Source organism: Phacochoerus africanus, chromosome 8 (genome assembly GCF_016906955.1).
Source record: "Phacochoerus africanus isolate WHEZ1 chromosome 8, ROS_Pafr_v1, whole genome shotgun sequence".
Lineage (NCBI taxonomy): Eukaryota > Metazoa > Chordata > Mammalia > Artiodactyla > Suidae > Phacochoerus > Phacochoerus africanus.
Window position 1 is genome coordinate 148,587,750 of NC_062551.1, and position 12,322 is coordinate 148,600,071.

General features: G+C 36.2%; 1 protein-coding gene across 3 annotated transcripts in view; it reads right to left on the reverse strand.

Moving 5' to 3' along the window:
- Positions 1-4,052: 4,052 nt before the first annotated feature.
- Positions 4,053-12,322, reverse strand: part of ALG6 (ALG6 alpha-1,3-glucosyltransferase) — a 56,001-nt gene continuing 47,731 nt past the window's right edge. For 2 of the 3 annotated variants that reach the window (XM_047788818.1, XM_047788819.1), the window contains exons 13-15: positions 12,127-12,195; positions 11,800-11,998; positions 4,053-4,411 (exon numbers count right to left, since the gene is read on the reverse strand). In XM_047788818.1, coding sequence (XP_047644774.1) covers positions 4,214-4,411; positions 11,800-11,998; positions 12,127-12,195 — 466 coding nt within the window. In that variant the 3' untranslated portion in view covers positions 4,053-4,213. Of the gene's footprint in view, positions 4,412-11,799; positions 11,999-12,126; positions 12,196-12,322 lie in introns of those variants that run through there. The other variant, XR_007136122.1, reaches the window with a different exon arrangement.

Genomic DNA, 12,322 nt, shown 5'->3' on the forward strand with positions numbered 1-12,322 from the left:
CATATCTAGATAAAATTTCTTGCAGCTAATTTAAACTTTCTACACACACCAGAGGATAATCTCAATGTAAATAATACATTTCTTCTTGACTCTTTAAAGTAAGCCAACATATAGAAGAGGATCTTGACTTATATTCTGTACCACATATACTTCTAGCATTTGTGGACAGATTTAACAAGGCGTTTATGAAAATGGCATCTTTGGTAGAGCTATATATTTTAAAACTCAAACTAAATCTAATGGTGAGTGGAATTAGTTATCACTTTTCCCACTTAAAGTCATACACACACACATAAATTAGATTCCTTTTAAAACTTAAAAATTTTTATCTATAAATTTATTGTGGAGCTACTATCTCAGGGAAGTTTTCCTTATATTCTAGTGTTCCTACATTTGTAGAGAAAAAAATATATTTTTTCAAAGTTTTAAAATTTTCACATCTTTTAAAAATATTGGAATGCATTTGTCAGTACAGACATTTAAACAGGAAGTTGTTTCCAAGTTGAACTACAGACTACCAAATTTAAAGAAAAGACCTACCTTATGGGCAATATGTGATCCCCTTCAAATTATTTTGAAGATTATTTTATATTTCTAATTTTTTATGGTGTTGTCTTGTATCATCACCCGTTTGTGCTGCCATAAAATAAAGGGGAAGAGGGAATCACAGAGTGTGTAATAAAGCTTGATGGCACTTTCAAAAAAACTTCTGTACTTTTCTTTGACCATTTCTGCAAAGAAAAAAAGTACTGTTCCCTTGGAACTCACCCTAAGTCTTGAAAAAACTTATATAAGATATTAGCATGTCATTTAATTCACTGTAACATGAAAATAAAAACACCATATGAAAAAATCTTTAACAAAATTTAACAAATTAAGGTTGAAAATAACTTTTTTTCATTTAGAGAAATTTCAGATTCACCTCAAAATGAGTTTTTTTAAAACTACTAATTGAAATGTTACTAAACAGGAACCCAGTTAATTAATAATTCCTTCACTAGTGATTTTATTGGTACTATTTAAATAATAATACTTTGTGAAAAGAGTCCTCATAATAGAACATTACCTAAAATATACCAAAATGGATAATTACCTTCTGTTCTCTCATGGAAAACAAACCTTAGATTGTAAGCGAAAACACATAAAGAAAACTATGTTAAGAAAATGAAGGGTTAAGAAGTAGCTGGGTTTCATACATAATCCAAGTTGTGTAGCTATGTGCTTAATGCTATTAAATCAGTTACTGTATGTTTGACCTCTTGATATACTAAGTTTTGCCTTTCAGAACAGCTGGGTCTGCTAAGAATCATTTCCCAGTTCTCTTCATTGTAGATCGGATGACTCTCGCTTTATCACCCTTGGAGGCCACATGAAGGACAAAGCAGAAAGATCCACTCACAAAACTAATGTTTATATGGGGTGGGAGGGTGGAACAGAAGGAGGGGGATACACTTGGCCCTGATCTTCCAATGAACATAACAGGAGAGAGAGACCAATTGAGACTTGAAACCATTGTGTTACTCCAACCATTATTTAGTTACATCCTATCCATCTCTTACTCTCTTTCTATTGAACAGAGAGGCTCCTTTGGCTGCCTTGACTTTTGTAAATGTTTCACTCACTTAGTTGTGGTTTATCATTTAGACAGAATGCTACATCGGGGATTTTTCTCCCCTCCCTAAGGCTTCAAGGGAAAATGACTTCTGTTGCCTCATATTTGATACATGAACATACACACTATTCTCTTCATTTTAAGAAGCAAACCTAAGTTTACTGTCAACAGAGAAAACTGCATTTTTCAGAAACAGCTCTTCCTTCTAAAATGAACTTGAAAATAACTTAGATCATTTTTTGACAGATTAATAAAGTCAGAAATCTTTAATATTTTTGTGTAAGTTAAGTATTTTTATTAAAATAGCCCTATAGTTGTGAATGTAGCTGAAAGAAATGCTTTGGAATTGCCTATTTCTGGGATCTTAATTCATCACTGGACATTTTTGTTATTTTGGTACCTAATCCCTCAGAGTTCAAAGTGGATTCTTCTTAAACTGGTTTCTAAGATAAGAGATACTTGACTTTTGAGATAATTGCTCCAAGTCTCCATTAAAGCTACAATGTAACTCTGTATCACTAGATTAAAAGATCTGGAAATGTTTTTATTTAGAATTTGCCTATAAGATACCTTGAATATGTGAGTGTTTCTATTTTACCAATATTTATAATACTTTCATTTTCAAATAACTTTTCTCCATTCCAACTATTTAGAAATTAGAACTTCCTCATCATCAATTTAAATCACCATCCTGTATTAAACTCAAGTATTCTATTACAAAAAATAAAAAAAATAAGACTACACCAGCCAGGCAGCCAAGATGCTGACATCTGGGCACAGTGATTACAGATGGTGACCATGGACAGCGATGTTCCTGCTGATTCGGCAGTGACTCAAGGCTGCTTTTCTGTGCTGACCTGCCCTTTGAGTCTTTATGCACATTTGCTTTGAGAAAGAAATACTTCTTGATTTTTGCTTTGTCTAAACCCACTTCCTTCCTTCATCAGACCTAAAAACATATACCTTGTTGCATCAGCCTTTTATGTGTGTATATGTGTTTTGCTTGCATTGTTTTAAAATATACCACCACTTAGTTAATATGCCTTAATGGCTGTCTTATTAAAGAAATGTATTCATTAAAAAGCATGGGTTGATGGGAAAATGATTTATTTTATTTTTATTACAGAGACTAAAGAAAACACAGCTTTACATGAGTAACTACAACATGGCTATAATAAATTATTTTTACCAGTTGAACACCATAGCAAAGATGGACTTATGGAGTTCCCATTGTGTCTCAATGGTAACAAGCCTGACTAATATCCAAGAGGACGTGGGTTTGATCCCTGACCTTGCTCAGTGAGTTAAGGATCCAGTGTTGTGGTGAGCTGTGGTGCAGGTCACAGATCTGGTGTGGCTATGGCTGTGGGATAGGCTGGCAGCTGCAGCTCTGATTCGACCCCTAGCCTAGGAACTTCCATATGCCACAGGTACGGCCCTAAGAAGACCAAAATAAATAAATAAATAAATAAAAATAGATGGACTTCTAATATAGTGATAAAGTAATAACAGGGCTAAATTAATATGCAGCATGATATGGATCAATGTTTATGGCAGTGGTAACCTTGAACCACAGAGAACAGAAAGATGAACCCCAGTAAGTTAAAAAGAATGATCCTGAAAGTTCAGAACTAATGACCATGAATAATTAAAGAGACTTCACTCACTTAGATTTAAATTCAGGAAAATACATTGTTTAATTACATTCAAGTATATCAGCGCTCTTAGAAATAAATAAGAACAGTTTAATCTCTCTACCTTGTAAAAAAGTTCTAATGTGCACATGTAGTAAGGCATATTCAAACTTTAAGCAGTTTAAATTGCCTTCTCATGGTAATTTAAAAGATTATTGCGTGTTCCTGTTGTGGCAGAGTGGAAATGAATCCGACTAGTATCCATGAGGATGGGGGTTCGATCCGTGGCCTTGCTCAGTGGGTTGGGGATCTGGCATTGCCATGAGCTGTGGTGCAGGTCGCAGATGGGGCTCGGATCTCACATTGCTGTGGCTGTGGTGTGGGTTGGCAGCTACACCTCCAATTCAACTCCTAGCCTGGGAAATTCCATATGCTGCAGGTGCAGCCTTAAAAAGCAAAAAAAAAAAAAAAAAAAAAAGATTATCACACACATTTAATCCCTGAGATATAATTTTTAAAGAATGAACATAAGAAAATGTAAGAAAAACTAAAGTGTAAGAAAAACTAAATCTGAATACAAAAATTAGTGATTTCCTTCAAAAAGAAAGGGTTAAATTCTCCCATTAAAATTCATTGTATTTGCAGATTTTTTTTTTCAAGGCAACAAATTATAGACTATATTTCCTACATAAATGCTGGTATTAAGGACATTTTTCTCTTATTTTCTCACTTGAATAACTGCGAATTTAATAAATCTACAATACTTCTTAGCCACTCAGTTGTTAGAAAATAAAAAGCCTCCACTGCTTTGGACCTCATATACATTTATTTTGTGTAGACAATGACTTTTCATTATTTCCTTTCCTAAAATTCCATGGTTCTCAAAATAATTTTATTTATTCATAGCAAAAAAGTTCATAAAATCTTGTAGCACTATTAACATTCTCACATTTCTTTGGGGATAAGGCTAGTTGATTTTCTTCTGATTTCTTTCATTTTTGGAATCCCACATGATTATAATGTTAAAGTATACTAAGAAGAACAGGAAGTTTAAGCAGGATACAAAACATACCAATACAGAAAATAAGTCCGGTAGTTTCTGAGGAGGATCCAGTGTGACAGTCATCAGTGTCAGAAGGACCATAGTGATTACTGAGGTAAGAAACTATAAGGAGGGAAAAAAATGTTATTGAATAGCATAAAAGATAAAATTTAAATGTACTGGTGATACTGATTTGTGGTTATAAATGATCAGAACTGAAGGAGAGAGCTGGGGTTCGATCTCTTCTACTGATGGATCTCAACCCAGGCTGAATGTTAGTCATCTGGAAGTTTTTTAAAAAAAATCTTAATTCTCAGACTACACCCCAGACCAATTAAACCAGAGTTTCTAGGGTAGGCCTTAGTTTTTTGTTTTTTGGGTTTTTTTTTTTTGTCTTTTTGCTATTTCTTGGGCTGCTCCCGTGGCATATGGAGGTTCCCAGGCTAGGGGTCCAATCAGAGCTATAGCTGCCAGCCTACCCCAGAGCCACAGCAACGCAGGATCCGAGTCGCGTCTGCGACCTACACCACAGCTCACAGCAATGCTGGATTGTTAACCCACTGAGCAAGGGCAGGGATCGAACCCGCAACCTCATGGTTCCTAGTCGGATTCGTTAACCACTGCGCCACGACGGGAACTCCGGCCTTAGTATTTTTTAAAGCTCTCCAAGTGATTCCCATCTGTAGCCAAAGACTGAGAACCCCCATCTTATGCTTCATATCAATCAAGCACTGGAAAAAGGTATCTAGAACAGATAATATTGCTAGTCAGGGTTGAATGCATGCTCTAGGGCCCTGAGCCCTATAGGATATAAAATTCTAAGTTAATCTAAGAATTCATCTATGAAAAAGATTTCAACAGCAAATGCAAAGTTATATTTAATATTCATGGAACTCTTTCAATGAGCTAGTGCTATAGTATGAAGCAAGATGGGACTGTGAAAAACAATGTCCTCCGGCCTCAAAGAGCTTCCAATTTAGGGGAATGCATGAACTAGTTAAATAAAATCACAAAGTCATATTTTATTAAATACCAAAATGAGTAGCAGAAATGACTCCATTTATTATAACTGCATAGCAGTCAATATTCTTTAGACCAGTGCACTGTGCCACAGAACTTTCTGCGATGATGGAAATATTCTATACCTGGGTACTCCAAAAGAGTAGCTGCTAACCACATGTGGCTACTGAGCATTTGAAATGTGCCTGCTGCAACCAAGGAGCTGAATTTTTAATTTTATTTATTTTTACTGAGCTTAAATCCACATGTGTCTAGTGTCTACCATGTTGGACAATATAACTGAAGACTGATTCAAGGACCTGCCAGACAAGGACAATGAAGCTGCTTAAGGAAATGTACAAAGCAAGCAGTGAGAAAAAGTCAGTGACGTTCATAGTGGAAGTAGGACAGAAATGGAACCTAGAAAGATGCTTTGATGGCTATATTATTAGAGAATTGGAAAGACCTGAAAAGAGAGTGATGCAGTGATCATTCCAGATAGAAGGGTGGGAAGGATGGAAGGCTTACAAACAGGTGTAAACAGCCTGAAAGTATCCTCCAAAGGGAAAATCTAAGTCAACCTTAGTGGGGAATGAAAATTTCTAAAGAGAAATCAACGACAGTTTCAAACTTAAGAAATATGAGACTGACTGAAATGTCATGATATTAGGATCTTGAATCAGTGTTAAAAGATATGCTAGAATTCTTGTCATTTAAAACAAACTCTAAAATATATTTTATCCCATAAATTCAAGTTCTCTTTTTTAATATCTATATTTGGGTATCTAATAGGCATCTAAAACTAAGTGTGTGTGTGTGTGTGTGTGTGTGTGTGAAAACTATACTCAGTAAGATTAGCAGGTGACTTCTTATCAGAAATATGGAAGCCATGAGGCAGTGCAATGGATGATATTCAAATTGCACCGGTGCTCCAATTATTAATGGTACAAGTCAGGTGCCGAATCCTCCGATCATAATAGGTATTACTATAAAAAAGATTATTACGAAGGCGTGGGCTGTGACGATTACGTTATAAATCTGGTCGTCACTGAGTAAGGTCCCGGGCTGACCTAGTTCAGCACGAATTAGTAGGCTTAAAGCTACTGATCCCATTTCACCACAGCAGGAACTCCTATACTTCAATTTTTTAAAAAGATGACTAATTCAATTTCTTGTTATAGGTATATTCAGACTTTTTGTATTTCTTTTTCTTTTTGGCAAATACCCTTCAAAAGTGAAGGAGGAATTAACAAAACAAAGTTAATACATTTGAAAATACTGAAAGAATACAGAGTATAGTTTCCATATACATCAGAATTAAGTTAGAAAATAAAAATAGGAAGAAGTTGAGGAAATCCTCAAATATCTGAAACTGAACAACACATGCCTAAATAATTCATGAATCAAAGAAAAAACCATAAGAAATGGACTATATTTTCAACTAAATTAAAAAACATGTATGTTAAAGCTTATGGAATACTGCTTAAAAATGGTACAAGGGGAAGTTCCTGTCATGGCGCAGTGGTTAACGAATCCGACTAGGAACCATGAGGTTGCGGGTTCGGTCCCTGCCCTTGCTCAGTGGGTCAAGGTTCCGGCGTTGCTGTGAGCTGTGGTGTAGATCACAGATGCGGCTCGGATCCCGCGTTGCTGTGGCTCAGTGACTACAACTCCAATTTGACCCCTAGCCTGGGAACCTCCATATGCCGCGGGAGCGGCCCAAGAAATGGCAAAAAGACAAAAAAAAAAGGTACAAGGGATATATATATAAATGAGGGATTTGAATGGCTATGTAAAAATTAAAGGTTTCAAATCAACGACCTGAATCTGAACTTTGAGAAACTAGATGAAAAACAGTAAACCAAACCCAAACATGAGAAAAGGTATATATAATACAATTAGAACCAAAATCAATGGCACAGAAAACAGAAAAACAATAGAGAAAACCAATGACCAAAAGTTGGTTCTGTAAAAATATTGATGAAACCAACAAACTTTAGCTTGAGTGACCAAAGAAAAAAGAGAACATGTACAAATTCCCCAAGTCAGGAATGAAAAAGGGGCACCACTCCTTACCATGCATAAAAAGATGCTAAGGGACTATTGTGAACAAGTGTATGGCAACAGATTAGATGACATAGATAAAATGGATACAGCCTTAGAAAGACACACCACTGAAATTGTGTCAAGAAATACAGAAAGTCTTGGAGTTCCCTTGTGGGGCAGTGGGTTAAAGATCTGGCATTGTCACTGCAGCAGCTCAGGTGGTTGTTGTGGCACAAGTTCGATCCTTGACCTGGGAGCTTCCACAAGCCATGAGTGCAGCCAAAAAGAAAAAGAAATACAAAAAGTCTGAATATACCTATAACAAGAAATTGAATTAGTCATCTTTTTAAAAAATTGAAGTATGAGAGTTCCTGCTGTGGTGAAATGGGATCAGTGGTGTCTCTGTAGCGCCAGAACACAGGTTCGATCCCTGGCCCAATAGAGTGGGTTAAACAATCTGGTGCTGCCAAAGCTGCTGCAGAGGTCACAACTGCGACTAGGATCTTATCCCCAGCCCAAGAACTCCATATGCCACAGGACAGCCAAAAAAAGAAAAAAAATTGAACTATAGTTGATTTAAAACATTATGTTGGTTTCAGCTGTAGAGCAAAGTGATTTAATTTTATATTTTTTTTCAGATTCTTATTGCTTATCTATTTTATGTGTGGTTGTTTGTATCTGCTACTCCCATACTCCTAATTTACTGCTCGCCCTGTGAGTCTTTAAGATCCCAGAAAGAAAGGTGCAGGAACAGATGGCTTCACTGGTAAATTATACCAAATGTTTCTAGAAGAATGGATACCAGTCCTTCATAAACTCCTCCAAAAAGTGGAAAAGGAACATTTTCATCCCATGAGGCAGGGATTAAGTCTGATTCCAAAACCAGACAAAGACATCACAAAAAAGAAAACTACAGACCAAAACTCTTGTGAATATAAGATGCAGAAGTCTTCTACAGGAGTTCCCCATCGTGGCTCAGTGGTAACAAACCCGACTAGTATCCATGAGGATGCAGGTTTGATCCCTGGCCTCGATCAGTGGGTTAAGGATCTGGCGTTGCTGTGAGCTATGGTGTAGGTCGAAGATGCAGCTTGGATCTGGTGTTGCTGTGGCTGTGGTGTAGGCCGGCAGCTGTAGCTCCAATTCGACCCCTAGCCTGGGAACCTCCATATGCTGCGGGTGCAGCCCTAAAAAAGACAAAAAAAAGACCAAAAAAAAAAGTCTTCTACAAAATACTGGCAAACCCAAGCCAGTGGTATATATAGAAGATTATATGTCATGATCAAGTGGAACTTATCCTAAGAATGCAAGGTTAATTCAATCAATGTAATATACCATATTGATAAAATAAAGTGGGAAAAAAACCATGATCATATCATTAGACACAGGAAAAGCATTTGACAAAAATCCAAAGCATTTGACAAAAATCCAACACATTGTCATGATAAAAACATGCAAACTAGGAATAGAACTTCCTAACCAAATAAAAACCATCTATAAAAATCCCACAACTACATCATAGTTAACAGTGAAAGACTAGATGATTTCCCCCTCAAGTCAGCAGGAAGAGATGTGCTCTCTTGCCACTGATACTCAACACTGTAGTGGAGGATCCAGCCAGGGTAATTAGGCAAGGAAAAGAAATAAAAGGCATCCAGATTTGAAGGGAAGACATAAAACTATCATGATTTATAGATGACATAATCCTGTATATAGAAAATCATAAGGAATTCACTAAAAACTTATAGTACAAAATACAAGGTCAATATAAGAAAATTCATTGTATTTTTATGCAGTCGCAACGAATATTATAAAAATGAAATTAAGAAAACAATTCCACTTACAAAAGCATTATAAAGAATAAAATACTTGGAAATGAATTTAACAAAAGAAGTGAGAGCTTATGCATTGAAAACCACAGAACATTGATGAAGGAAATTTAAAAATACCTACATAAATGGAAATACATTCTACGTTCACAGGTTTGGAAGACTAAATCTTGCTAAGATGTCAATCCTCCACAAATTGAAATACATATTTAAAGCAATTCCTATCAAAATCTCGGCTGGGTTTTCAGAGAAATTAATGAGCTAATCCTAAAAAGAATATGGAAATGTAAGAGATATGGAATAACTAAACAACGTGGAAAATGAAGAACAAAGTTGGAGGACTCACATTTTCAATTTGAAAACTAACTATAAAATGAAGACTGTGTAATCAAGACAGTATGGTAACAGCATAAGGATAATATAGATCAGTGGAACAGAACTGAAAGTCTAGAAATAGACTCTTATATTTAGGATCTGTTGATTTTCAACATGGATGCCAACACAATTCATTGGTGCTAGAACAACTGAATAAAGTTAAACTCCTACTTCACACTATATACAAAAACTAATTTGAAATGAATCAATGTCCTAAAGACAACTAACATTACAAACTCTTAAAGAAAACACAAAAGTCTTCATAACCTCTGGTTATACATATTTTCTGGGATATGACACAAAAAGCACAAACAACAAAAAAAAATAGATATATTAGACTTTATAAAAATGAAAACTTGTACTATAAACGATACCATCAAGAAAGTCAAAAAGCAATGCACAGAAGGGAGAAAATACTTGCACTCTAGTAAGAGATCTGTATCAAGAGCATATAGAGAACTCTTATAACTCAAAAATAGAAAGACAACTCATTTAAAGGTGGGCAAAGGATATGAATAGGCATTTCTCCAAAGAAATTATAAAAAGATACCCAATATCAGTAGTTACTAGGGAAATGCAAAAGCCATAATGAGAAAACATTTTTCACACCCAATACATGTGGCTATGATAAAGAAGAACTATAACAAGACAAGCACTGTCAAGGATGTGGAGAAACTGGAAACCCCATATATTGCTAGTGAGAATGCAGAATCATGCAGCACTTTGGAAAACAGTCTGGCAGTTTCTCAAAATGTTAAACAGAGAATTACCACTCCAAGTTATATACTTGAGGAAAATGAAAACATATACGCACTGGTAAACTTATACACACATCTTCACAACAGCATTATTCATAACAGCCAAAAAGTGGAAGCAACCCAACATCTATCTACTGAAGAATGGATAAACAAAATGTGGCATTATGCAAAATGGGGCATATAATGGAACTGGCAAAAAAAGAATGAGGTCCTGACACATGCTACAACACAGATGAACCTCTTTCATACTAAAGTGAAAGAAGCCAATCACCAAAGACCACATTTTGTATGATTCCATGTTACAGGACAAACTGTATACCTGCAAAATTCATATATTGAAGCTCTAAGCTCCAATGCGACTGCATTTGGAGATGGAATTTAGTTAAGGTTAAATGAAGTCTCAAGACTGGGGCCCTAATCTGATAGGACTGGTATCTTTATAAGAAGAGGAGGAGTTCCCGTGTCGTGGTGCAGTGGAAACAAATCTGACTAGGAACATGAGGTTGCGGGTTCGATTCCTGGCCTCGCTCAGTGGGTTAAAGATCCGACGTTGCCGTAAGCTGTGGTGTAGGCCGGCAGCTACAGTTCCGATTCGACCCCTAGCCTGGGAACCTCCATATGCCGTGGGTGCAGCCCTAAAAAGACAAAAGATTAAAAAAAAAGAAGAGGAAAAGAATTTACAAGCATAACACCAAAGAACTAACTCTACACATACACACACACAGGGAAGAGGTCACATGAGACAGCAAGGTCACCTACAAACCAGGGAGACGCCTCACCAGAAACCAACACTGATGTCACCTTGATCTTAGACTTCAAGCTTTCAGAATTGTAAGAAAATAAATTCCTGCTGTTTAAGCTACCTGGTGTGGTATTTTGTATAGCAGCCTTAGGAGACTAATACATTCCATTTATATGAAATGTCCAAACAGGCAAATCTATGGAGACTGAAAGATCAGTGGCTCTGGTGTTAGGGGTGAGGGTGGAATGAGAAATGATGGCTAAAGGGTATAGGATTTCTTTTCAGGGTAATGGAAATAATCTAAAATTAGGTTAGGTTGATGGCTGTAAAACTCTGTGTACATACTTAAAACACTGATTGCATGCTTTAAATGGGTGGATTTTTATGTGTGACTTTATAAAAATTTTATCTTAAAAATGCATAAAAGAGATATTATGATAATTTTTAAAATAATGCCCTTCCCTAAAAACTAAACAACATACCAGGAGTTCCCGTGGTGGCTCAGTGGTTAACAAAGCCGACTAGTACCCACGAGGACAAGGGTTCGATCTCTGGCCTCACTCAGTGGGTTAAGAATCTAGCGTTGCCGTGAGCTGTGGTGCAGGCTGCAGATGCAGCTCGGATCTGGTGTTGTGGTGGCTGTGGAGTAGGCCAGTGGCTACAGCTCCAATTCAACCCCTATCCTGGGAAGTGTCATATGCTGTGGGTGTGGCCCTAAAAAGAAACACACACACACACAACACAAAAAACTAAGCAACTTACCAAATACCGTATAATTCTGGGAAGAAATGTAAAACACGGAAAATATTTCCTAACAGAAATGGAAAAGGATTTCAACTGCAGTTCTTCTTCAGAAGTCTTTTCAAATATTGAAAAGGAAGTTGTGCAAGCTATAAAAAATGCCATCGCTGTCACAACTGAGGGCATTACTAGTTCATCTTTCAGCAGAAGAGGTAGCATACTATATGGGAAATAGAAAAAATCAAAAGAGAATTGTCATTTCAAACCTCATTCACTTTGTAAAAAAGTTTTAAAAGAGTTTATAAGTACTACATTGAAAATATTACACTGGAAACTGGTTTGACTCACCTAAATGTTGACACAAGTAAAAACCAAGTAGACATAAAAGGAATTTCACTTAAAACTAAGCAGACTGGTCTAAAATGACAAAGAAAAATATTTTAATCTTAGAGAATATAACATCAATGCTTATATGTAAAAATATGAACACATTTTATCTGATTTTTGAGGTAGTTAAAAAGGAACAAAACACACAAAATACAGC